The sequence below is a fragment of the Ovis canadensis genome, chromosome 21 (assembly GCF_042477335.2).
Source record: "Ovis canadensis isolate MfBH-ARS-UI-01 breed Bighorn chromosome 21, ARS-UI_OviCan_v2, whole genome shotgun sequence".
Classification (NCBI taxonomy): domain Eukaryota; kingdom Metazoa; phylum Chordata; class Mammalia; order Artiodactyla; family Bovidae; genus Ovis; species Ovis canadensis.
The window spans coordinates 64,852,711-64,880,138 of record NC_091265.1 but is presented as its reverse complement, the minus strand read 5'-3'; the positions used below and the strand labels follow the sequence as shown (position 1 = coordinate 64,880,138).

The window sequence follows — 27,428 nt, the reverse complement described above, 5'->3', positions numbered from 1 at the left end:
CACCTGTCCGGTGGAATGTGGGGTGCCTGGATGGTGGGTACCCCAGCAACCCTGTCATCAGGGGCCTCCCACGTCACCGGGTCCAGCTGCTTAGAGCTCCCTGCCAGGAATCCCAGGAGCAAGGGGGACCCCAGAGGCCAGCGAAGTGTGTACAGTCTAAGCAGGGCAGCCAGAGAATAAAAACGACACCCTGAGAGTGCTTCCCAAGGAAAGCTTGCCCCGGACCCCGGAATCCGCGGACTACCTCCGCTCTGTCTGGCACCCCGCGATCTTGCAGGAGGGAGGGTGAGCAGGGAACCAGCATGCCCCGGAGGCTGCCTGGGGGCGGCCTGTCTTCCGGCTGGTGACACAAGTGATCCGTGGGGACAAAGCCTGAGACGCTCACGGAACCCCGGGGGCGGCGATTAAGGGGGAGCAGCAACGCCGCGACCGGGCAGGTCCCGGTGGCCACTGCTTGCAGCCACAGATGACAGCCTTCGTGAAACCCCATCCCCTTCCCGTGGGTCCGCGTCCGGCTCCCTCGGTCCCACGTTCCTATGTGTCAACGGGGGCCGGGCGGCCCCAAACGACCCTGGGGCTGGGCCTGCCCCCCAAATCCCAGGGGGCAGGAGGCGGTGAGGTCCGGCCCAGGGGCCGGCAGGGGAACGCAGAACCAGCCCCCGGGGTCGGGGCGCAGGGGGACCCGGCGGCCTCGAGGTCTGGGAGGGCCTGGGGAGAGGCGGCCCCGGCAGGGCCCGGGACGGGGTTGGAAGAGCGCGCCCGCCGGGGAAAACCCGGGGGTCCGGGCCCGCCCTCTGCGCGCCCTGGGGCCCGCCCCTCAGAGACCCGGCGCCCCCGGCTCCCCGTGGCCCCGCGGCCCGCGGCTGCCCCGCCCGCCCCTCGCGCGCGCTCACCGTGCTCCGTGGAGGACCCTGCCATCACCCGAATCCCGCACTCGCGGAGACCGCCGCGGCTTCCCAGAATCTGATGCAACCGCCGCCCCGGAAATCCCGCCCCCAAGCCGCCGGCCTTCCGGGATCCGCCCGGTCGCTAGGCAACCACCCGCGCGCCGACGCCGCTGGCCCCGAGCATGCTGGGAATCTTTTTATTTATTTTACTCAATTTTTATTCACGTTAAGGAAATCAGTCCTGAATGTTCATTGGAAGGACTGATGTTGAAGCTGAAACTCCAGTACTTTGGCCACCTGATGCGAAGAACTGACTCACTGGAAAAGACCCAGATGCTGGGAAAGATTGAAGGCGGGAGAAGGGGACGACAGAGGATGAGATGGTTGATGGCATCACTAAATCAATGGACGTGAGTCTGAGTGACCTCCGGGAGTTGGTGATGGACAGGGAAGCCTGGCGTGCTGCAGTCCATGGGGTCGCAGAGTCGGATACAACTGAGCGACTGAACTGAACGGACAGTTGATTAACAATGTTGTTCAACAGAGTGACAGTTAGACATATATACATTCTTAATATTCTTTTCCCTCATGACTTGTCATATTAAATATAGTATGATAGGAAATAAAGTTCTCTGTTCTATACAGTAGGACACTGTGGATCTCTATATTAAAAAGCTTCCATCTTCTAACACCAACCTCCCACTTCATCCCTCCCCATTCCCCCTACCCCTTGACAACCCAGAGTCTGGTCTCTACTGGACGTCATTCTTTCAAAAAATAAAAAAGTGTATAATTACGTTCCAGTGTTCTTAGTTTCTCTTGTACAAGAAACTGAAACAGCCATAGGTACACATACCTCCCCTCCCTTTTGACCCTCCCTCCCACACACCCTATCTTCCCCCTCTAAGTAGTCACAGAGCACAAACGGAGCTCCTTGTGCCACAGGAAACCCTTTTTTTTTTTTAAACATACAGTACAGTCAGCCGGCCCCTGGGATCCGGCTCTGCCGCACCACAGGCAGTGCCCCGACCCACCCTGCCCTGGCAGAGCAGCACTTCTGCTGACATGCAGAGCCGACCTCACCACCGGAAGGTTATAGAGAATCTCTGTGGAGAAGGGCCACAGCTGCGGCTGGGATTCATTAAGTTTCCAATGGGATCAGAACTGGGAAAGAAACTCAGATCCCATCCATCCAGGATACTGGATACAGTCACAACGTTGGGCCAAAAAAGAGTTTGCTGGGCCATCTCTGCAGGCCTACCTAAGGTGTTACCAGCAGCCGATTTGTTTCTAATATTCTGCAACCATCTCTGCAGCTGCATTTCACGGAAGGCAGCCACAAGTTTGGGGACATCTCTCCACGGGGATTTTCTTGTGGTCCAGTGGCTAAGACTCCACGCCTCCACTGCAGGGTGGAGTTCCAATTCCTGCAGGGGGAACTAAGGTCCCATACGCTCTGCCACGTATCAAAAAAAAAAAACAAAACACACATACAAAACATAGAAATGTCGCTCCCTGCAGTTCATGGGGTTGCTGAGAGTCGGACACGACTGAGCGACTTCACTTTCACTTTTCACTTTCATGCAGTGGAGAAGGAAACGGCAACCCACTCCAGCGTTCTTGCCGGGAGAATCCCAGGGACGGGGGAGCCTGGTGGGAGGCTGTCTATGGGGTCGATCAGAGTCGGACACGACTGCAGGGACTCAGCAGCAGCAGACCCCCTCCCTCCTCCTGAGGAGTCTTTCCAGATTTGCGAGATGTTTGTGCTTCCACATCTTGTCATTTCCTTCAAATCCAGTAAATTCCATAAATATCTTCCAGTTAATTTCTGGAAACTAATGTCAGATTGCACAAGTTCTTATTGGTGGCTGTTAAAAAAAAAAAAGGAAGAGTTCGTTTATATTCTTGGAAGACAAGAGTATCCAGTGACTCCGCCCTGGGAGAGTACTCCCAGAGGCGTTTCCACCTGCCCCCAGGGCTCGGCACTGGCTGCACACCACAGCCCATCACCTGGCAGCCCTTGTGCAGCTCAGACGGTCCTGAAGGAGGGACCAAGCCCAGAGGCCAGGAGGCCGTCTGGCTACAACCTGCTGCGTCTCCTTACACGTCCAGTGCTCACTCGTTACTGCGGCCAGTGAGCTTAGGAGAAGGAGCCAAGGAAACTCAGGCAAGTCAGAAGCCTTGCGGGTGCAGCATACATGGGCATCCGCCCTGCCCTGCCACCCAGAGACGTGCTATGAGGGACTTGGGACGGGCAGGCCTCCTGGTGAGAGTGCTGGACCAGGTTGGGGCGTGAGGTCCTGGGCAAGGTCTGTAGCCTCTCTGAGCTTGGGTGGTCATGTTTTAAATCTGTGTGATGGCATAGTCTCCCAGGGCTGTTAAAATAAGATTATAAAAAGCACCCGGCAGGAAGCATGTGCTCGATAAACCTTGACTCTTGTGGACTCCCGTGCCAGTGAACACACAGCAACCCAGCCAACGGGGACCCGCTAATCTACGGTCAGATAAGAATTCCCATCATGACTCGTGTTTTTTCTTAAAAGCAAGAATGTAGGGACTTCCCAGGTGGTCCAATAGTTGGGACTTCTTAATGCAGGGGGTGCAGGTTCGACATCTGATCGGGAACTAAGATCCCACATTCCTTGTGGCCAAAACATCAAAAAACATAAAACGGAAGTAATATTGTAAGAAATTCAAAAAAGACTTTACAAACGGTCCACATAAAAAAAAAAACATAAAATATCCCCCACAAATGTATAATAAAATTAAACCAACATTCTATCTTTTCCTGATGGACCCCACAAAATTTCTATTTGAAGAATAAGTGTTGCTTTAATGTCACTGGTGAATGTGAAAAGGTGGATCTTCAGACCACAAGAAAGCTCGCTAAGCTTCTCCTTTCTCAAAGACAAAGACATTAGGCCCTAGCATTCTGCCCACCTTGACCCTCCCAGTGTCCCCCACGGACACCAGCTGGGGATCCCAACTTCTGCATTTTACTTGTCTCAGGTCCCTTGGAGAATCGGAGAAGCCCTCAAGCCGGCTCCTTGAGACGATGCGGAAGTGTGCCCGACTCACGGACTCCACAGTGTCAGGAGTCCTCAAGCCGCAGGCTTGTGCCACGACCGAGTCGCAGGGGCCCAGCATCTCCTCTCAGGTGCTCCTTCCCTCAATGCCTGCCCTCGCCCAGCCTTTGGGCTCCTCATCACACCCTTGAGCTCCGCCCCGGGGCCATGGGGCAGGTACTGCTCAGCTGGCAAACCCTCTTCATGTCATCCAGCTGGGACACCGTGCAGGATGGGAATGCTCCCTTCCCGCTGAACACGGCTCACACAGCCACGCCGGGACAATTCACCCCCTTCATGGGATCGAGCCCCCGCACCCGCCCCCGCCCCCGAACCCGCAGCACCTTCTCCAGATGCCACGTGCCACTCTGCTGACCCCTCAGGAGGCTGCAGGGTCCAGCACCAGGGGGGTGAGCATCCTCAGTCCTACTGTTTCCCAGCCATGGGGCCCAGGATACACCCTGAGCCTTGGCCCCACCTCGGTCCACGTCCCCTCAGACAGCAGGTTGTGCTGGGGACCATAGAGGGTTGAATGTGTCCTCTGCCCAGAGATGCTGAAGTCGTCCCAGGACCCGGACAATCACCGCATTTGGAAACTGCGTCCTCCTCCGTGACAGTCAAGCTGGGATCACTAGGGTGGGCCCTCACCCCACAGGACTGGACTCCCCATAAAGAGGGGAAACCAGACAGGGCCTGGCACAGGGAGAAGGTCTCCAAGGATGAAGATGGAGACGGCGTGCTTCTCCAGCCAAGGCACCTCGCAGACTCCAGAGACCACCAGGAGTGGGGAGAGGCCGCCCCAGATTCTGCCTGGAGCCCTCGGCAGGACCGGACCCCGCCCACAACTTGATCTGAGACTTCCAGCCTCCAGGAAGGACCATGTGGTTCTTCCTGTTTAGTCGTTAAGTCATCTCCGACTCTCTGAGACCCCATGGACTGCAGCACGCCAGGCCTCCCTGTCCATCACCAACTCCCGGAGTTCACTCAAACTCATGTCCATTGAGTTGGTGATGCCATCCAGCCATCTCATCCTCTGTTGTCCCCTTGTCCTCCTGCCTTCAGTCTTTCCCAGCATCAGGGTCTTTTCCAATAAGTCAGTTCTTCGCATCAGGTGCACAAAGTATTGGAGTTTCAGCTTCAGCATCAGTGCTTCCAATGAACACCCAGGACTGATGTCCTTTAGGATGGACTGGTTGGATCTCCTTGCAGTCCAAGGGACTCTCAAGAGTCTTCTCCAACACCACAATCAAAAGCATCAATTCTTCAGTGCTCAGCCTTCTTTGGACTTCCCTGGTGGCTCATACGTAAAGCGTCTGTCTATGATATGGGAGACCCAGGTTCAATTCCTGGGTTGGGAATATCCCTTGGAGAAGGAAATGGCAACCACTCCAGTACTCTTGCCTGGAGAATCCCATGGACAGAGGAGCCTGATAGGCTACAGTCCATGGGGTTGCGAAGAGTCAGACACAACTGAGCGACTTCACGTTCAGGTTCAGCTTTCTTTATAGTCCAACTCTCACATCCATACATGACCACTGGAAAAACCATAGCTTTGACTGGACGGACTTTTGCTGGCAAAGTCTCTGCTTTTTAATACACTGTCTAGGTTGGTCATAACTTTTCTTCCAAGGAGCAATGTCCTTTAATTTCATGGCTGCAGTCACCATCTGCAGTGATTTTGGAGCACCCCAAAATAAAAGTCTGTCACTGTTTCCATTGTTTTCCCATCTATTTGCCAGGAAGTGATGGGACCAGATGCCATGATCTTCGTTTTCTGAGTACTGAGTTTTAAGCCAACTATTTCACTCTCCTCTTTCACTTTCATCAAGAGGCTCTGTAGTTCTTTGCTTTCTGCTCTAAGGGTGGTGTCATCTGCGTATCTGAGGTTATTGATATTTCTGCTGGCAATCTTGATTCCAGCTTGTGCTTCTTCCAGCCCAGCGTTTCTCATGATGTACTCTGCATATAAATTAAATAAGCAGGGTGACATTATACAGCCTTAACATATTCCTTTTCCTATTTGGAACCAGTCTGTTGTTCCATGTCCAGTTCTAACTGTTGCTTCCACAGCTGCATACAGGTTTCTCAGGAGGCAGGTCATGTGGTCTGGTATTCCTATCTCTTTCAGAATTTTCCACAGTTTCTTGTGATCCACGCAGTCAAAGGCTTTGGCATAGTCAATAATTAGAAGTGGTTGTTTTTCTGATATTCTCTTGCTTTTTCAGTGATCCAACAGATGTTGGCAATGTACCCTCTGTTTCCTCTGCCTTTCCTGAATACAGCTTGAACATCTGGAAGTTCACGGTTCATGCACTGTTGAAGCCTGGCTAGACAATTTTGAACATTACTTTGCTAGTGTGTGAGATGAGTGCAATTGTGCGGTAGTTTGAGCCTTCTTTGGCATTGCCTTTCTTGGGGATTGGAATGAAAACTGACCTTTTCCAGTCCTGTGGCCACTGCTGAGTTTTCCAAATTTGCTGGCATATTGAGTGCAACACGTTCACAGCATCATCTTTCAGGATGTGAAATAGCTCAACTGGAATTCCATCACCTCCACTAGCTTTGTTCATAGTGATGCTTCCTAAGGTCCACTTGACCTCACATTCCAGGATATCTGGCTCTAGGTGAGTCATCACACCCTCGTGATTATCTGGGTGGTGAAGATCTTTTTTGTATAGTTCTTCTGTGTATTCTTGCCACTTCTTCTTAATATCTTCTGCTTCTGTTAGGTCCATACCATTTCTGTCCTTTATTGTGCCCATCTTTATATCAAAATTTCCCTTGGTATCTCTAATTTTCTTGAAGACATCTCTATAGTCTTTCCCATTCTATTGTTTTCCTCTATTTCTTTGTATTGACCACTGAGGAAGGCTTTCTTATCTCTCCTTGCTATTCTTTGGAACTTAGCATTCAAATGGATATATCTTTCCTTTTCTCCTTTGTCTTTCACTTCTTTTCACAGCTATTTGTAAGCCTTCTCAGACAACCATTTTGCCTTTCTGCATTTCTTTTCCTTGGGATGGGCTTGATCACTGTGTCTTATACAATTTCACCAACCTGTGTCCATAATTCTTCAGGCACTCTGTCTATCAGATCTAATCCCTTGAATCTATTTGTCACTTCCACTGTATAATTATAAGGGATTTGATTTAGGTCATACCTGAATGGTCTAGTGGTTTTCCCTACTTTCTTCAGTTAAAGTCTGAATTTGGCCATAAGGAGCTCATGATCTGAGCCATGGTCACCTCCTGGTCTTGTTTTTGGTGACTCTATAGAGCTTTTCCATCTTTGGCTGCAAAGAATATAAACAATCTGATTTTGTTATTGACCATCTGGTGATGTGCATGTGTAGAGCCCTCTCTTGTGTTGTTGGAAGAGGGTGTTTGCTATGAACAGTGCGTTCTCTTGGCAAAACTCTATTAGCCTTTGCCCTGCTTCATTCTGTACTCCAAGGCCAAATTTGCCTCTTACTCCAGGTGTTTCTTGACTGCCTACTCTTGCATTCCAGTCCCCTATAATGAGAAGGAGAGCTTTTGGGGTGTTAGTTCCAGAAGGTCTTGTTGGTCTTCATACAACCGTTCAACTTCAGCTTCTTCAGCATTACTGGTTGGGGCATAGACCTGGACTACCATGATATTGAATGTTTGCCTTGGAAACGAACAGAGATCATTCTGTCGTTTTTGAGATTGTACCCAAGTACTACATTTCAGACTCTTGTTGACTATGAGGGCTACTCCATTTCTTCTAAGGGAACCTTGCCCACAGTAGTAGATATAGTGGTCATCTGAGTTAAATTCACCCATTCCAGTCCATTTTAGTTCGCTGATTCCTATAATGTTGATGTTCACTCTTGCCGTCTCCTCTTTGACCACTTCCAATTTGCCTTGATTCATGGACCTAGCATCCCAGGTTCCTGAGCGAAAGGGCTCTTTACAGCATCGGACTTTCCTTCCATCACCAGGCACGTCCACAGCTGGGTGTTGTTTTCGCTTTGGCTCCATCTCCTCACTCTTGCTGGAGTTATTTCTCCACTGATTTCCAGTAGCATATTGGGCACCTACTGACGTGGGGAGTTCATCTTTCAGTGTCCTATCTTTTTGCCTTTTCATACTGTTCATGGGGTTCTCAAGGCAAGAATACTGAAGTGGTTTGCCGTTCGCTTCTTCAGTGGACCATGTTTTGTCGGAACTCTCCACTGTGACCCGTCTGTCCTAGGTGGCCCTACACGGCATGGCTCATAGTTTCATTGAGTTAGACAAGGCTGTGGTCCATGTGACCAGATTGGTTAGTTTTCTGTGCTTGTGGTTTTCAGTCTGTCTGCCCTCTGATGGAGAAGAATGAGAGTCTTATGGAAGCTTTCTGATGGGAGAGACTGAATGAGGGGGAAACTGGGTCTTGTTCTGATGGGCGGGGCTGTGCTCAGTAAACCTTTAATCCAATTTTCTGTTGATGGGCAGGGCTGTGTTCCCTCCCTGTTATCTGACCTGAGGCTATGGACTGCAGCATGCCAGGCTTCCCTGTCCCTCACCAACTCCCGGAGCTTCTCAAACTCACGTCCATCACATCGGTGATCCCACCCAACCATCTCTTCCCCTGTCGTCCCCGTCTCCGCCTGCCTTCAATCTTTCCCAGCATCAGGGTCTTTTCCAGTGAGTCAGTTCTTCATATTAGGTGGCCAAAGTATTAGAGTTTCAGCTTCAGCATCAGTCCTTGCAATGAATATTCAAGGCTGACTTCCTTTAGGATGGACTGATTGGATCTTCTTGCTGTTCAAGGGACACTAAAGAGTCTTCTCTAGCACCACAGTTTGAAAGCATCAGTTCTCCCAAACTCTCTTCTTTTTATGGTCCAACACTCATATCTGTACGTAACTACTGGAAACATCAGAGCTTTTACTACACTGACCTTTGTTGCCAAAGTGACGTGTCTGCTTTTTAGTATGCTGTCTAGGTCAGCTTTTCCTCCAAGGAGCAAGCGTCTTTTAATTTCATGGCTACTGCCACTGTCCACAGTGATACTGGAGCCCAGGAAAACAAAGTCTGTCCCTGTTTCCACTGTTTCCCCATCTATTTGCCATGAAATGATGGGACCAGATGCCATGATCTTAGTTTTCTGAATGTTGAGTTTTAAGCCAACTTTTTCACTCTCCTCCATCACCCTCATCAAGAGGCTTTTCAGTTCCTCTTCACTTTCTGCCATTAGAGTGGTATCGTCTGCATGTCTAAGGTTGTTCATATTTGTCCCTGAACCCTTGATTTCAGCTTGTGATTCTTCTGGTCCAGCATTTCACATGATGTTAAACTCTGCACAGAAGTCAAATAGGCAGGGTGACACTATAGAGCCTTCACATACCTCTTTCCCAATTTTCAAACCATCTGTTGTTCCATGTCCAGTCCTAACTGTTGCTTTTGCCCTGCATACAGGTTTCTCAGGAGGCAGCTCAGGAGGTCTGGTATTCCCATGCAGGACCACGAGACACTTCAATCTGTGTTTGAACACCCACTCCCTGCCCGGGTGTGGGGTGGGTACAGCAGCCCAGGAGACTGAGGCGGGAACTCGGCAGGAGCCCCGCACACAGGCCTGCCTCAGCGAGCGCCCCGCCACATGGCAGGGCCCTGGTTCACACTCACCGGACGGTCCGCGCACCTGCTTCTAGCCAGCAACTGAGGGGGATGGCTCCGCCTGGCCCATTGGTCCTGGGGGCCTCGAGCATTCGGGTCTGGTCTCCTGGCTCCCCGGCGCTGCTAGACTTCCGTTGGCCACCTGCAGCGGCTCAGCACCTCCAGGGACTGCGGAGGTCGGCCGGGCTGAGTTCCCCACCAACTCTTGGCTGGTGTCCTCACCCACGACTAGTGGGCCCATCTCGAGGTCGTTGGACTGGCTGGTTCCTGGGGACTAAAGGATAAAGACATTCCTTCTGTTGACAGGAGCCTGCAGGCCACGCCCTTCCCAAGCCATTTTAGGGAACAAATGCACTGTCTGACAGGTAAGCGAGCGTGTGCAGTTTTAGAAAGGAGCACTGCCGGGGTCAGGTTCCTCTCTGCCACCAGCTTCTGGGGGGTCCCAGGTCAACCTATGGGGGAGCTGGATGGTGATCCCCAAAGATATATTCACATCCTCACCCCTAGAACTTGGGAGAGGGCCTATGTACAAAGAGCGTCTGTGCAGCCGAGGTTCCACTGCATAAGCCTGGTACCTGTATTCCGAGACCAGCATCCTTACAAGGAGAGACTCAGAGATACAGGCTCACAGCGGGAGAGGCCGAGGGAAGATCGCCGGAAGTAGAGAGGTCACCCACCAACCGAGCAGCGACAGGTATGTTCAGCCCCCACTAGGAGCAGCAAGGAAGGACCCTCCCCCAGAGCACCCAGGGGACCACCCCACCAACCCCTGATTTCAGATTGCTAACTTCCAGAACTGTGGGAACAATAAGTGCCGCATGTTTTAAGTCCCCCTCTATCGGGATCTGTCTGCAGCCCCAGGCACCCACAGGACGTCCCCTTTACTTCAGCAGAATTCAAGTCATGCGGAACAGATGTTCCAGGGCCCAGACTCCACCACACAGGCCACGTGTGGACGCAAGTGGGAAGGCCTGGGGCTGCCCCGCCCACCCTGGGATGTCTCCTGGGGCTCCCCTAGACAAATCCCCGGGCAATACTTACAGAGCCACTTAGCTTATTCCGACTTCCTGCAGGTCAAAAAGGAGAGAGAAATGAAAACAAATCATATTAACTATTATAGTGACATCTGTGAGCGAGAGGAAGTACTTTAAATTTACAAAAAAGAAAGTGTATTTACAGTTACAGCAAAAAAAAAAAAAAATGACCGGAACATCTGTGCAGCTGGGAAAACAGGAGGGGAAGACACTCACTCATAAGCCCCCCCAGCAGGCAGGGCCGCCTCCCCCAGGACCCCCTTGGCTGGAGCAGCACCAGTTTCTCCCTGCTTCCAGGCACAGGGCGCCCGGGACACCCTGTGTCCAGCAGCTGACCTGGGATCCTGGCCTGAAGCCCTGTGTGTCGGGAGGCACACAGCAGGTGGCTCTGAGCTCACACACATGAGGCCCCAAGTTAGAATGTGAACTGATCTGTATTTTATACCTGAGGCTCCTGCTCGGTAACACCGACCCTACACCCCTTCTCTGAGCTCCTGATGCTCTTGTTGACCTAGCTTCCTCCAGGTCAACACGAATCGGACCAACCTGTTCTTCTGTAGACACCAAAATAATATATGGCAGCAATGACGATGATGACGACTATGGCGACAATGATGGGAATGCAAACCTCCGCACTCACACCCAGGCAGGCCCATGACGATCCCGGGTGTCCTGGAAGGAGGCAACACAGAGGATGTGGTCACAGGGTCAGGCACCCTTTCCTCACCCGAGTGCTCTGCTATCTCAGGAGTGGGGGCAGCACCGATGCGCTCCAAACCCCCACGGGATCCTTCTGTTGCTGACGGTCGCCACGACCTCCCCAGCGGGAGGCAGCCAGGCTCATCCTTCCTGCTCACACGGAACCCTGGGCTCAGAGGCCGTGGGGTTTCTCACTCTGGTCCCTCGAAGCAGCAGCAGGTCTGACCTGCCAGCAGGGCAGCAAGAGGCCCTGAGTCCCGGGATGTGGCTCAGGGGAGAGTGGGGGCAGCTGCAGATACACCCCTGGGCCAGCAGGCGGCAGAGCCTGGAGGAGACTGGGGAGGCGGGTGCCCGTCTTCCCAGCACCCGGGCTGGGCTGCGCTGGCCAAGGGGCAGGGCAGGGCAGGGCCCGCCCCGGGGAGACGCGTGGCAGGAGCGCCGGGGTGTCTCCTCACTCTGCTGAGCTCCCAGCACCCACCCGAGCTGCGGCCACACAGACACCGGGCGCAGCGCAGGCCCGTCAGCGCTGGGGACGCTCAGCCGCCCTGATGTGATGTGTCACCAAGGGCCGAGCAGGAAGGAGCACGTGGTCCACGCAGCCCCCTCACTCTGCTTAAAGGCTTTCCTTTATTCTCAGAGCAGCCCTTCCTCATTCTGCCTTAGCTCTGGTGTTAAGACAGCCTTTAAAAGCGTCTGCAGGTCATGGAGGGAACCTACCTCCAGACAACAATGGCCACTGCAAAAACCCACAGCAAACATCACACTCAGTGCAAAAAGATGAACGCGTTTCCTCTAAGACCAGGAGCAGACAAGGATACCCACTCTCACCGCTAGCAGTCAACATCGTCTTAGAAGTCCTCACCACAGCAAGCAGAGAAGAAAAAGAAATAATGGAATCCAAATTGGAGAAGAGGTGAAACTGTCCTATTTGCAGAGGACATGGCACTAAACACAGAAAACCCTAAAGATGCTGCAGAAAACTACTAGAGCTCATCAACGAATCTGGTAACGTTGCAGGAGACAAAATCAATACACTGAAATCTCTTGCATCCCAACACACCCACAGTGAAAGAGTAGGAAAAGAACTCAAGGAAACAATCCCATTTACCACCACATTAAAAAGAATACAATACCGAGGAATAAACCTACCTAAGGAGGCAAAAGATCTATCCTCTGGAAACCACAATATCCCGAGGAATGAAATAGAAGATGACCAAACCAGATGGAGAGATATCCCATGTTCTGGGATCGGAAGTGGAACATTGTGAACACGACGGTCTTACTCAAAGCCATCTACAAACTCAATGCAAGCCCTATCAAATTATCAATGGCAGTTTTCACAGAATCAGGACAAAACAAGTCTACAATTTGTATGGAAACACAGAAGACCCCAAATTGCCAAAGCAATCGTGAGAAAGAGAAATGAGCTGGAGGAATCAGGCTCCCTGAGTTAGACTATACTGAAAAGCTACAGTCATAAAACAGGATGGCACTCACACAAAAACGGAAACAGAGACCCATGGAGCAGCACAGAAAGTCCAGAGAAAAACCCAGGCACCTATGGTCAGCTAGTTCAGTTCAGTTCAGTCGCTCAGTCGTATCCGACTCTTTGCAACCCGATAAATCACGCCAGGCCTCCCTGTCCATCACCAACTCCCAGAGTTCACTCAGATTCACCTCCATCCCTCTGACCAAAAGGGCAAAAATACACAGTGGAGAAAAGACAATCTCTAAAGAGTGGTGAAGGGAAAACTGGACAGTTAGACATGAAAGAACGAAAGTAGAACACTCTGTAACACTGTTCATAACAATAAACCCAAAATGGACTAAAGACCCAAATGTAAGGCTGAGTGCTATGAAATTCTCATGGGAACACATAGGCAGAAGAGGCGTTGAGAAACATCCCAGAAAGATCTTTTTTAATCCACCTCCTAGGATAATAAAAACAACAACAAACAAATGGAACCTAGTTAAACGTAAAAGCTCTTCACAGCAAAGGAAACTATAGGCAAAATGAAAAAGCAGCCTTCAGAACCAAAGACAATATTTGCAAAGGAAGTAACAGACGAGGAATTACTCTCCAAAATATACAAACAGCTTATGCAGTCAGCACCAAAAAAACAAACAAACCAATCAAAAAATGGCTGGAAGATCTAAACAGACATTTCTCTGTGGAAGACATACAGATGGCTAAAAGGAGAAAAGGTAAGATATAAGCCTCTGAATGCAGAATTCCAAAGAATAGCAAGAAGAGATAAGAAAGCCTTCTTCAGTGATCAATGCAAAGAAATCGAGGAAAACAACAGAATTGGAAGGACTAGAGATCTCTTCAAGGAAATTAGAGATACCAAGGGACCATTTGATGCAAAGATGGGCTCGATAAAGGACAGAAATGGTAGGGACCTAACAGAAGCAGAAGATATTAAGAAGAGGTGGCAAGAATACACAGAAGAACTGTACAAAAAAGATCTTCACGACCCAGATAATCATGATGGTGTGATAACTTATCTAGAACCAGACATCCTGGAATGTGAAGTCAAGTGGGCCTTAGAAAGCATCACTACCAACAAAACTAGTGGAGGTGATGGAATTCCAGTTGAGCTGTTTCAAATCCTGAAAGCTGATGCTGAGAAAGCGCTGCACTCAATATGACAGCAAATTTGGAAAACTCAGCAGTGGCCACAGGCCTGGAAAAGCTCAGTTTTCATTCCAATCCCAAAGAAAGGCAACGTCAAAGAATGCTCAAACTACCGCACAGTTGCACTCATCTCACACGCTAGTAAAGTAATGCTCAAAATTCTCCAAGCCAGGCTTCAGCAATATGTGAACCATGAACTCCCTGATGTTCAAGCTGGTTTTAGAAAAGGCAGAGGAAACAGAGATCAAATTACCATCATCCACTGGATCATGGAAAAAGCAAGAGAGTTCCAGAAAAACATCTATTTCTGCTTTATTGACTATGGCAAAGCCTTTGACTGTGTGGATCACAATAAACTGTGGAAAATTCTGAAAGAGATGGGCACACCAGACCACCTGACCTGCCTCTTGAGAAATCTGTATGCAGGTCAGCAAGCAACAGTTAGAACTGGACATGGAACAACAGACTGGTTCCAAATAGGAAAAGGTGTACGTCAAGACTGTATATCATCACCCTGCTTATTTAACTTATATGCAGAGTACATCAGAAGAAATGGTGGGCTGGAAGGAACACAAGCTGGAATCAAGATTGCCGGGAGAAATATCAATCACCTCAGATATGCAGATGACACCACCCTTATGGCAGAAAGTGAAGAGGAGCTAAAAAGCCTCTTGATGAAAGTGAAAGAGGACAGTGAAACAGTTGGCTTAAAGCTCAACATTCAGAAAAGGAAGATCATGGCATCCAGTCCCATCACTTCATGGGAAATAGATGGGCAAACAGTGGAAACAGTGTCAGAATTTATTTTGGGGGGCTCCAAAATCACTGCAGATGGTGACTGCAGCCATGAAATTAAAAGACACTTACTCCTTGGAAGAAAAGTTATGAGCAACCTAGATAGCATATTCAAAACCAGAGATATTACTTTGCCGACTAAGGTCCGTCTAGTCAAGGCTATGGTTTTTCCTGTGGTCATGTATGGATGTGACAGTTGGACTGTGAAGAAGACTGAGCACCGAAGAATTGATGGTTTTGAACTGTGGTGTTGAAGAAGACTCTTGAGAGTCCCTTGGACTGCAAGGAGATCCAACCAGTCCATTCTGAAAGAGATCAGTCCTGGGATTTCCTTGGAAGGAATGATGCTAAAGCTGAAGCTCCAGTACTTTGTCCACCTCATGCGAAGAGTTGACTCATTGGAAAAGACTCTGATGCTGGAAGGGATTGGGGGCAGGAGGAGAAGGGTACGACAGAGGATGAGATGGCTGGATGGCATCACGGACTAGATGGACATGAGTCTGAGTGAGCTCCGGGAGATGGTGATGGACAGGGAGGCCTGGCGTTTGCGATTCATGGCGTCGCAAGGAGTCGGACACAACTGAGCGACTGAACTGAACTGAACTGAAAAGGTACACGAAAAGATGCTCGACATCACTAATCAGTAGAGAAATACAAATCAAAGCTACAGTCAACTATTATTCCTCACCATTCAGAACGGTCATCACCAAAACTCTACAAACAACGAATGCAGCAGAGGGCATTGACAAACGGGAATCTGCCTCCACTCGTCTTGGGGATGCATACCCACGGACACAGCCACTGTGGAGGACAGTGTAGAGGTTCCTTAAAAAGCTACGAAGAGAACTCTCATATGAGCCAGTAATCCCATTTCTGGGCACATATCCAGAGAAAACTCTTACTTTGAAAAGATACATGCACCCCAATGCTCGTAGCATGAGTATCCACAATAGCCTAGTCATGAAGGCAACATAAATGTCCATCAACAGGTGCCTGGATAAGGAACACGGGGCACATACTTAAAATGGAATATTACTCAGCCACTAAAAAGAACAAAATAATGCTATTTACAGCAATATAGATGGACCGAGACTGTCATACTGCGTGAAGTGAGTCAGACAGAGAAGGAGGAGTATTGTATGACATCCCTTATTTATGGAATCTAAAAAATGATACGAATGAACTTATTTACAACAGAGAAACAGATTCACAGAATGAATTTATGGTTGCTGGGGGGTGGGGGGTAAGACAGAAGAGAAGGGATAGGATAGTTAGGGAGTCTGGGAGCAACATGTATACACTGCTATAATTTAAAATGGAACCAACAGGTCCTACTGAACAGCACAGAGAAATGTGCTCAATATTACACGGCAGCCTGGATGGGAGGGGACTTTGGGAGAGAATCTGTTAGTCGCTGAGTCGTGTCCAACTTTTTGTGACCCCATGGACTATAGCCCATCAGGCTCCTCTGTCCACAGAATTCTCCAGGCAAGGACACTGGAGTGGGATGCCATTTCCTTCTCCATTGGGAGAGAATGGATGCATGTATATGTATAGCTGAGTCCCTTTGCGGTCCACCTGAAACTGTAATGCCGACAAAGGTCCGTCTAGTCAGAGCTGTGGCTTTTCCAGTGGTCAGGTACAGATGTGTGAGTTGGACCATAAAGAAAGCTGTGCACTGAAGAACTGATGCTTCTGAACTGTGCTGTTGGAGGAGACTCTTGAGAGTCCCCTGGTCTGAAAGGAGAGCCAACCAGTCCATCCTGAGGGAAATCAGTCCTGAATAGTCACTGGAAGGACTGATGCTGACGCTGAAGCTCCCAAAACTTTAGCCACCTGATGCGAAGAACTGACTCCGTAGAAAAGACCCTGATGCTGGGAAAGATTGAAGGCGGGAGGAGAAGGGGACAACAGAGGATGAGATGGTTGGATGGCATCACCGACTCAATGGACATGAGTTTGAGCAAGCTCTGGGAGATCGTGATGGACAGGGAAGCCTGGCGTGATGCAGTCCATGGGGTTCCAAAGAGTCGGTCAGTCCAATAAAAAGTAACGCACTTAAAGAAATTAAGGAGCTTATTTTAAAATGTAAACGTATATGCTGAGTACAAGGATGGTCTGATGACCTTAGGGAAGGAGACAAGGGGGACTCCGGCTCCAAGGAGAAGGCCAGCAGGAAGGCGACACGGACCCTGGAACAGAGACGCCCGGTGGCCACTGTGCTCACTACGACTCGGTATCACTCAGGGCGGGGAAGAGACTGGATTCAAAGCACGATGCGGTGTCGTCCGTGTGTGCAGTGGGAAAAACCCCTCACACCACACAGACACCACTGCGGTCCTATACAGTGATAAAGAGAAGCTTCCGGCAGGTCATGAGACAGAACACCTTCTCCAGCTGAGCAAAGGTTTCTCCCTCAGGACAGGAAGAGCACCAACGCTGGCAGAAAACAGCCACAAACCTGACCTTGTTAGAAGGAAAGACCTTTGTCCACAAGAGGCCCAGACACCCGACACAAAGAGCTTGTGTCCCACGTTTACAAATAATTATCAGTGTTTCCAGATAAGCATCAAAAATGAGAAAATAAAAACCCAGACAGCCAACATAAAAATGGGCAAGACTTCAGCAGAGACCTGGATGAACCCAGAGATGATCACACAAAGTGATGTCAGCGAGACAAATACCCCGTGACACCACGTATCCAAGGAATCCAAAAGATGACACAAGTGAACTCACTTTGGAAACAAAGGCAGACCCACAGATTCAAACACAAACTTACGGTTACCAAAGAAGTGGTGGGAGAAGCATAAACTAGGAGTTAGAGGTGAAGACACACACATCACCGTGTACAAAGCAGAACAGCGACAAGGTCCCACTGTGTAGCATAAGGAACTGTATTTAGGATCCTGCGATAAGAACCATAGTGGAAAGGGATATGAAACAGGATATGTATGTGTATATTTGTTGCTGTTGTTCAGTCGCTCAGTCGTGTCCAGCTCTTCGGACCTGTGGACTGAAGCGCACCAGGCTTCCCTGTCCTTCACCATCTCCTGGAGCTTGCTCAAACTCGTGTCCGTCGAGTCGGTGATGCCATCCAGCCATCTCGTCCTCTGTCGACCCCTTGGTCTCCTGCCCTCAATCTTTTCCAGCATCAGGGTCTTTTCTAAGGAGTCAGGTCTTCTCATCAGGTGGCCAAAGTATTGGGGCTTCACCTTCAGCATCAGTCCTTCCAATGAATATTCAGGACTGATTTCCTTTAGGATTGACTGGTTGGATCTCCTTGCAGACCAGGGGACTCTCAAGAGTCTTCTCCAACACCACTGTTCAAAAGCATCAATTCTTCGGCTCAGCCTTCTTTACAGTCTAACTTTCACATCCATATTTGACTATTAGAAAAACCACAGCTTTGACTATATATGTGTAGTATATATGTGTAGCTTCTCAGGTGGTCCTGAATGAGTGGAAGTCGCTCGGTTGTGTCCAACTATACTCTATAAAGTCCATGGCATTCTCTAGGCCAGGATACTGGAGTCGGTAGCCGTTCCCTTCTCCAGCGGATCTTCCTGACCCAGGAATGGAAGCGAGGTCCCCTGCATTGCAGGCGGATTCTTTACCAGCTGAGCCGTGGGGAAGCAGATGGCACTAGGGGTGAAGAACCTGCCTGCCAGTGCGGGGGACGGAAGAGACGCGGGTTCCGTCCCTCGGTTGGGAAGATCCCCTGGAGGAGGGCATGGCAACCCACTGCAATATTCTTGCCTGGGAGAATCCCATGGACAGAGTCGCCTGACAAGCCACAGTCCATGGGGGTCGCAAAGAGTCGGACACGACTGAAGCACCTTAGCACACACACACATACATGTCTGTGTGTGTGTATACCTGAACCACTTTACACCAGTGTAAATCACCAAGACTTCAATTTAAAAAAAGAAAAGGAAAACAGTCTTGCACAGATTTGCACAGATACTCAGTAGTCGAGCATCAACTCTGCTGGGGGCATGCACCCAGCTCACATTCCTAAGTCCCATCTGAGGCCACACCAAGCAGGGAAGTGGCCGGGTGTTGGGATGCCAGGAAGGACAGGTCTCACAGAGCGGTCACTCTGTTCCACCTGCTACCTGGTCAAGCCTGGTGAGCCCAGACTGAGCCCACACGCCCAGAACTCAAGGGACAAGGACAGGGAAGCCATAAGTGGTCCACAAGGATCCTGTTCACTCAAGACAGGAGTCTACGAACAATGACCCACGGCCCACAGCCCACTTTTATGAATAAAGTTTCCTGACACACAGCCAGCACCTCTGATCACAGCCTCTGGCTCCTTTCATTACAGCAGCAGAGATGAGTCCCGACAACAGGGACTTTGGGACCCTCAGAGCCTCAGCCTTTGGCCTTTACAGATTTAAGGGATGGAATCGGGCCCTTACCTGACTCTGGATTTAAGGCACAAATTGCATTGCTTGTGGCATTGCAGGGTTGAAGGATGGCACTGTTTTCACACCTGAGAGAATAAAGAAATTGTGAGCATCACTTCCCCTCGCTCGGGCCGGCCCAGAGAATCTTACTCACCACCCACCAGTCAGGGGTTAGAGGGACCAACCCAGCCTCCTCGGCAGGCCCATGAGAAGTGTGGCATGTGCCGGGATGTCTGGCCCACACTGGATCAATGAGAATAAAACTTAGGAATCTCTGATAGGTGGGGGAAGTGCCCCCGTCTCTGTCCCCGGATAGAGCTCTGTGTGTGGCCACGAGCACTGGACCTGCCGTGGCCGTACCTCTACCGGAGGGAAAGCAGCCTGAGATGAAGCTCGTGGAGAAGGGGACAAGCCAGAGCTGATCAACCCAGACCTGGAGGCTGTCCTTGCTTTGGACCTGGCCGGTTCCTGAGCCAACAGTGCCAGCTGGTCTGAGTGGTATTTAAGAATCTACAAGTGCAGGTGATTTTGCAATTGGCTTTACCACTGTGTCTTCCTCAAAGTCTGCTCCAAATCTAAGCCCGCCGGAAACCACAGAATGCAACCGGATGTGGAAACAGGGTCTCTGCAGATGTAATCCTTTAGGAGGAGGTCACACCGGATCAGGGTGGGCCTCAGTCAGTGAGCAGCATCCTCACAAGAGGGAAGATGTATGCAGAGAGACAGAAGCCACGTGAAGACGCGGAGAGAGCGCATGGGAGACCATCCCTGGAAGGCGGAAGCAGAGACTGAAGCGAAGCTTCCACAAGCCGAGGAGCCAAGGAGTGCCGGCAAAGCTGCGGAAGCGTGAGACTCCTCCCGAGAGCCCATGGAGGGAGCCTGGCCCTGCGGAACTGTGAAAGGATACATTTTTCTTGTTTTTCAAAAGCCTCCCGTCGCGGTGCTTTGCAACATCAGGGGCAGAAAACACTCACTGGCCATCCCCGCTGGGCCGGGCCAGGGGGCGGCCCCTGCCTACAGCTCCCCTCCCCCGGACGTCCCGCGGCTCCACCCTCTGTCCCGCCCTCCCCGCCTCCGTTCTAGGGCCCTGTCTCCTGCTGCCTCTCTGTCCCCCGTGCGCCCATCACTGCACACGTGTTGGGGTGCTCTCCACCACTGCTGGGGCCCAGGCCTGCAATACGACCCCGCAGGCCACAGCGGGGCTCACAGTCACACATGAATGAGGGAATCAAAGGAGGGAGAAATGGGTGAGCAGTGACTCCAGTTCACCCCCACATGGAAACCTGCAGGTGACTCGTCTGCCTTAATCCTCAGGGCTCCTCAGTGGGGCTGGTGTTACCATTAGCCCCACTGCACAGATGGGAAAACAGAGGCTCCGGCCAGGGGGTGGCTGAGTGAGTGACCCACAACCAAACAGGTGAGGGGAGAAGAGAACGCCCGCCCAGGCCTGCTGGCCGGCTCCCAGCGCTGGGTGGCACCTTGTGCACCGGAAGCAGCTTTCTGTGCAGTCCTCGGAGTCACAGTAGAACTGGCCCGGCTGGCACTGGCACTCCTGGTCGCTGGTCGTGGAGCAGCGCTTCACCACTTCCTGATCTGCTGGGGGCGGGCCGAGGGTCAGTCACCGGGGCCTGGACTCTGTCCTGCCCCCTGACCACGTCCAGGTCCAGTCACAGGCTCAGCACGTGCACCCACCTCCAGGCCTCCCCTCTGCCGTCTGGGTGTCTGAGGAGGAGCTGCGGGTGCCCCGGCAATCTGGGCTGGGGGTAGAGGGCCACCTGCTCAGATACACTCCAAATCAACCTGTCTGCTCGTTTCCCCAGGAAGATCACAACAGCCCTACTCGGTGTGGACCGAGAACAGTCTCTCCCAGCATCGCTGGGGGGTTCCGCCCTTCCAGCTGCGAAGGGCTGGGTCCTGGGGCCGCACCCACATCTCACGTCTATGTGGCTGTTTCCACAGGGCCAACTCTCTGCCCCCACATGAATGTCACTCCGCCTCACTGTCTCTGCTCAGAGCCGAATACGAGGAGCAGCTAGGGTGCTATCCTGCTTTTCATCTTCCAGGAAAGAAGGGAGCTGTTCCAGCAGGTGTGAGCACAGCAAGGTCATGACGACAACTGCTGGGGTGCTTTACCTTTTTTAAAGATTTTATTTATGTGTTTATTTCTGGCCGTGCGGTTCTTGCCCGCCGTGTGCACACTCTCTCTAGTTGTGGCGAGCGGGCGCTACTCTTTGTTGTGGCTTCTCATTGTGGTGACTTCTCTTCCTGCAGGGCATGGGCCTAGGGGCTGTGGGCACAGTGGCTGTGGTCCACGGGCGCAGCTGCTCTGTGGCACGCGTGATCTTCGAAAAACAGGGGATGAACCTGTGTGCCCTGCATCAGCAGGTGATTCTTAACTGCTGGACCGCCAGGGGAGTCTCATATCTTTACCTCTTAAAAATAAAAACTATCAGTTTAAAGTCTATGGCAGAGAAGGCAATGGCACCCCACTCCAGTAATCTTGCCAGGAAAATCCCATGGACAGAGGAGCCTGGTAGGCTGCAGTCCATGGGGTCGCCAAGAGTCAGACAGGACTGAGCGACTTCACTTTCACTTTTCACTTTCATACATTGGAGAAGGAAATGGCAGCTCACGCCATTGTTCTTGCTTGGAGAATCCCAGGGACGGGGGAGCCTGGTGGGCTGCCGTCTATGGGGTCGCACAGAGTCGGACATGACTGAAGTGACTTAACAGTAACAAAATCTATGGCAAGATGAACTGATTTACACATTGATACACTGAAATTTTCATCGGGAATGCACAAAATCTAAGCACCATTCCAGGAACACTGACCCTTATACAACACCAAATGAGTTCCCTGGTGGTCCAGTGGTTAGGACTGGAAGCTTTCATTTCCAGGGCCCAAGTTCACCTCCTGGTCGGGAACTAAGATGTTGCAAGCCACACAGCATGGCCCCAACGAAAGAAAAACAAAGCCCTGAGCCTTCTGGTTTACTGTATTGTGGTATTTCTCTCTGTATTTATATTTCATTAAAGGTGGTTTTCATATATATATTTATACATGTTCCGCTAGATTTATTCCAATTTTTTTTTGCCAATGCAAGTGGTATTTTTAAATTACACTTCAAGGTTGGTAGAGGGGAGGCTGAAGAGGAAGGGGACATAAACATACACTTAGCTGATTCACATTTTTGTGCGGCAGAAACTAACGCAACATTGCAAAGCAATTACACTCCAATTAAAGATAAATAAAATGGAAAATTACCTATTTAAACACTGTCATCGATACCCAGAGATAGAAGAACTTCTGTGTACCGTACTGATGCTCAGCAAGTCTGAAAGCCTAATGACTTGCAGCTGCTTCTTTAGGCAACACACCCGCTCCCTGATGACGGCTCCCCCCCGCACTCCTCTGGGACCTCTCATTGCCCCTGGGGAGGTTCCCATGGGCCGGGTCAACGGGGCACGCGAGCCGTACTGCCGCCACTTACCCTCTCGGCACTGGGCACACGGCACGCATCGAGGCTCTTCACTGGGATGAGCTCTGAAAGTTCCAGACGGGCAAGGCGAGCAGGCTCCGATGTGGTGGTTCTGGTCTATGCGTGTGCTTACGTAGTAGCCTGCGTGAGACGGGACACAGAGGGGAGGTGGGCACCCCGCCCAGTCTTTGAGGCATTAGCTTGAAGAGGTCCCAAGGTACCTGGAGACCAGACCCCCTGCACAGTACCCCAAACCCACCCCGGCCTCCTGGGAACACCTGGTCTGATCCCAGGCCACGGGAGTCTGTCCCAGAGACCAGGGACCCGAATCACCCCCCAGCTTTTACCGATGCCCTGCAGCGCCTGGGCGCTGGAGCAAGGTCTCAAGACTTCAAGTCAGACCAACGGCGTCCCTTTGTTCCCTACACGTGGTTCCTGCAGCTGTGCGTGTGAATGCAGAGATGTGTGTGTACGAATGTCTGTAGTGTGTGTACAGGTGGGTGGGCTGGGGAGTGTGGGGAGGGTACAGGGCTATGGGTCCAGGTACCAGGTGCTTGGGCTCTGAGCCACGGGCCCCTGGAAGGCACAGGTTCCTGGACGAGATGCGTTGTGTGTGCAGGTGTGTGCGGGGAGGGGGGATGCCCGTGGTGAGGGGACAGCTGCCCCTCACAGAGGGGGCTGGGAAGGGACTTCGCTGATCACATGGGCGTGTGTCTGTGTGTCTGGACGGGTTAAGGGAGCTGGTGGCTGCCAAGGACAGACTCTACCCTGCCCCAGACAGCCAGGTTCTCCCCGCAGGCTGCCCCCAGCTCTGCTCAAAGTGCCGCTGACCTCCCCTCTCCCAAGCAGGAAGTCTTCCCTGCAAAGCTCTAAATCACCCCAGACTCACCAGCTGGGCAGACTCTGCTACAGGAAAGATTTCGTCCAACCTCATATTCGCCTGGGTTACACGAGGTCTTCCCCGTCGCCATGGTGACCTTCAATGAGAGAGGGGACACGGGCATTTTCAGAAGATTTTCTCCCTCCTCATGGGAGCAGACACTGACACCCCCGGGTGCGGCTTCCCTCGGGAGGGGACGTCGGGGGGCAGGCTCAGGCCGGGGACTTTCCTCGGGCTCCCTGCTGTTCCACTCGTAGTACGGAGCAGGGCTGTGTGGGAACACGCTCTTTCACCCCAGATGCGTGTGGATCTGTTGACACCTCCGTGGCTGACGTCTGTTCCCTGTGCCTGGTCAGAGGTAGACCCTTTGTGGTCGTGATCCTTTGGAGTTTCGTGAGTCTTTGATTTTCTTCTAGCATACAGTTCCTGTTCTCAGCAGCTGCACACAGACTTTGTCAAGAGAGGCCACTGTCCGTGTGCTGGGAACAGGGATCTGAGCGTCTGTGTCTGAATGTGTACACAGTGTGCCCGTGAATGTGCACACTCACTGCCACGCAGGAGCCCGTCAATTACAAGGTCCCAGGAACTGCACATCCGTACCGATCTCCTATCCTGCTCGACTTCTTGGCTTTGAGGTGTATTGAGCTCTCGTACCACGTCTATGGACTCCAGATTCCGTCGTGTGATCACATCATTCTCCGCTTTCTGTGTTCTGAGGAGCTCCTCTTCATATACGGTTTCATGTTTGTTTCTGAAGGACAGTTCAGCCTCAATTGTTCGCTGAATTCCGTGTTTTTGAACTTGCCTACATGCTGAAATGTGTTCGTTACCACAACATCGAGACCCCTGATGCCTTCCTGGACGTACACAGGAGGGCAAGAGTCCCTCCTCAACACATCCTGGAAACACAGGTCCAGTTGGGTCCACCCAGGTGCTGCTGCCTTCCTCTGCCAGCTCGCAGCGTAAAGTATAGCCTTTCTGCACCTGGTTTTCATGTCTTTGGTTGGTGATCTTGACATTTAAAATGGTTCCCTAGGGTCCAAAGGCTAAGACTTTGCATTTCCACTTCCTTGGGGGACACATGTACTATCCCTGGCCGAGGAACTAAGATCGAGCACACCGCGTGCCTCGGCAACAAGGAAAGAAAAGCAAGGTCTCCTAGCCAGTCTCACCTGGTGTTCTGAAGGACAGAAGCTGCGATGTGTCTACATTTGTAGAAAAAAGGCATCTTAAAGAAACTTCGTACAGGCAGGCCATACAGTGCCACTGGCCATGAGTTCCCAGTTAGTGAATTAAGTATATATTAAATCAGGTGTCTTTAAACAGAAACACATGTAAAGCGAGATTATATATTGACAGGTTGGTGGAGGACAAACAGATGGATGTGAGACTCGGACCATAAAGAAGAATTGACGCTGTCACATTGCGGGGCTGAAGAAGACTCTTGAGAAGCCCTTGGACAGGAAAGAGATAAACCAGTCCATCCTACTGAAAATCAACCCTGACTACCCTTTGGAAGGACTGTTGTTGAAGCTAAAGCTTCAATACTTTGGCCCCCTGACGGGAAGGGCTGATTCACTGGAAAAGACCCTGATGTTGGGAAAGATGGAGGGCAGGAGGAGAAGGGGACGACAGAGGATGAGATGGTTGGATGGCATCACCGACTCAACGGACAGGAGTTTGAGCAAGCTCAGGGGATAGTGAAGGACAGGGAGGCCTGGTGTGCTGCAGTCCACGGGGTTGCAAAGACTTGGACACGACTTAGCGCCTGAACAACAATGAATGAAAATACTGAAACCACAAGCAAGGGTGAGCGGATCAGTGGGTACAGGGGGAAGAAATGAATACGGGTGTTTCTTTTTACCTACAGTTTTACCTATAGATTTGTGTTTACAAGTTAAACAAAATGGGATAAATCCCTACAATGGAATATTATGGATGAGCCTTGAAAAACATGAATGGCTCTTGAAATCCTTTTGCTAAGTAAAAGAAGTCAGTCATAAAGCTCACACATTATATGACTGCATTCGCATGAGACATTTAGAGTCGGGAAACTAGGAACTAGAGATGGAGTAGACTGGCAGCTGCTCAGGGTGAGGGGAGAAGGGGAGGTGTGGTCAGTCGCTCAGTCGCGTGGGGCTCTCTGCAACCCCGAGGACTGGAGCCCGCCAGGCTCCTCTGTCCATGGGACTCTCCAGGCAAGAATGCTGGAGAGGGTTGCCATGCCCTTCTCCAGGGGATCTTCCCAACTCAAGGATCAAACCCAGGTCTCCCACACTGCAGGCAGATTCTTTACCAGCTGAGCCACAAGGGGAGCACAACCAAAAATAAAATTTTTAAACAAAAGATATCACTATAAACACTGCTGGAAGAAAACCTGGGAGAAAACAGGAAGCTAAAAACCACAGTCATAGAGGACCAACTGATCAACTGGGTTTCATCAAAATAGAAAATTTCTACAGAAGATACGGTTAGGAGAATGACGAGACCAGCCACAAATTCGGACAAAACCTTCAAAAAGGGTATATCTGATCAAAGCTTTATATCCAAAGCACATGAAGAATACTTAAAACTGAACAATCAGAAAAAAAAAATAAAAATAAAAAAACAAGAAAATGAGCAAAAGATTATAACAGATACTTCACCAAGAAAGATTTATGACTGGCCAAGAGGCTGAAGAAAAGGCACCGAAGCATCTTCCCTGGGGCCAAAGCACAATGGAGTCAGCGGGAGTCACACACAAGAGCTTTAAACTTAAGAGGACTTTGATCGCGCCGAGTGCTGAGGCCATGGCTGGCACCGTGCGGTCAGATTTCCGCTGCCTCACCGCTCCCCCTACCGCACCCCGCACGCTCATCTCCGCCGGGCTCACCCCGCACCAGCGCCCCCTTCTCCTCCAGCGCCCCCGCAGCGCCCGCTTCTCCTCCAGCGCCCCCCGTTCCTCTCTCCGCCGGGCTCCCCCGCAGCGCACCCTTCTCCAGCTCCCTCGTTCCCATCTCCGCCGGGCTTCCCCGCAGCGCCCGCTTCTCCTCCAGCGCCCCCGTTCCCCTCTCCGCGGGTCTCCTCGGCGCCCGTTCGTCCCCCACCGCCCCGCGCCCATTCGCCGGCCCCCACCTCGCCCCGCCGTTTCTCCGCCAGCGCCCTCAGCGCTCCCCGGCAGGCAGAGCGGGTACAGCAGGCTGCACCCGGCATGGGGCTCAGGACGGGGAAGATTCCCCGCTGGGCATCTGGGTGCGGGGTGTTACCGGTTTCCCTTCTGATGAAACTCACGCTTCATCCAAGTTTTTCCTCTAGGGTCCCCCTGCCGGTGCCAGCCTCACTGGGGCGCGCGCCCCGGCACAGCGTCCTCCCGGGATCCGCGGGTCCGCCCACCGCGAGCCCCGCCGCCCAGGCCCCGGCCCCGCCATTGCCGTCCCACCTGATTCGGGAGCAGGAGCAAGAACACAGCGTGCATCCCGGCCATGGCGACGCTGCCGAGGACCGCGCCGGGGCGACCCATCTCAGGCAGACTTGGGCACCGCCCCCTCCGGAGCGTGACGCCGCCGCCTCCCAATCGCGAGCGGGCTTCCGGTTCGCGGAGTCCTGGAGAACCGCCCTTTCTGCTTCACGCGAAGCGCTGCCAAAGCGACGCGGGGGTGGGATGAGGGGCGCGGGGTGGCGTGAGGGACTGTCAAGTACATCGGCCTGCGCTTCCCTGACCGCGCCGCCAACCTCCGATTGCACGCCCCGGGGCCCAGGCCCCAGCCGCCAGCCCAGCCCAGGAGGGGCCCAGACGCCCCGAGGGCTCCTGCGAGTGCTCGGAGGCTGCTGCAAACCTCGCGTCTGTCTCCCCTCCCACCTGGACCCCGGATCCTCTGAGCTGCTGGTTAGAGCCACGTGGGTGGGAATCCTTGCAATGGATGAGAGGATTCAAGGGGGTGA

At 51.8% G+C, this 27,428-nt stretch overlaps 2 protein-coding genes across 5 annotated transcripts in view; both read right to left on the bottom strand.

The window, feature by feature from the left end:
* Positions 1-1,043, bottom strand: part of LOC138426828 (cysteine--tRNA ligase, cytoplasmic) — a 44,108-nt gene extending 43,065 nt beyond the window's left edge. For 2 of the 4 annotated variants that reach the window (XR_011251778.1, XR_011251779.1), the window contains exon 1: positions 894-999. Coding sequence is in view for 2 of the 4 variants with exons in the window: in XM_069565728.1 (XP_069421829.1) it covers positions 894-918 (25 nt within the window). In the remaining 2 variants the exon portion in view is untranslated. Of the gene's footprint in view, positions 1-893 lie in introns of all 4 variants that reach the window. The other 2 variants (XM_069565728.1, XM_069565729.1) reach the window with 2 other exon arrangements.
* A 38-nt stretch (positions 1,044-1,081) lies between these two features.
* The window catches only part of LOC138426823 (cysteine--tRNA ligase, cytoplasmic-like), a 40,313-nt gene continuing 13,966 nt past the window's right edge, over positions 1,082-27,428 (bottom strand). Inside the window, exons 8-15 of the mRNA XM_069565726.1 lie at positions 23,517-23,604; positions 22,640-22,768; positions 20,627-20,741; positions 19,161-19,234; positions 11,154-11,279; positions 10,615-10,640; positions 9,583-9,847; positions 1,082-2,755 (exon numbers count right to left, since the gene is read on the bottom strand). Of these exons, the coding sequence (XP_069421827.1) occupies positions 22,757-22,768; positions 23,517-23,604 (100 nt within the window). The 3' untranslated portion in view covers positions 1,082-2,755; positions 9,583-9,847; positions 10,615-10,640; ... (2 more) ...; positions 20,627-20,741; positions 22,640-22,756. The remainder of the gene's footprint in view (positions 2,756-9,582; positions 9,848-10,614; positions 10,641-11,153; positions 11,280-19,160; positions 19,235-20,626; positions 20,742-22,639; positions 22,769-23,516; positions 23,605-27,428) is intronic.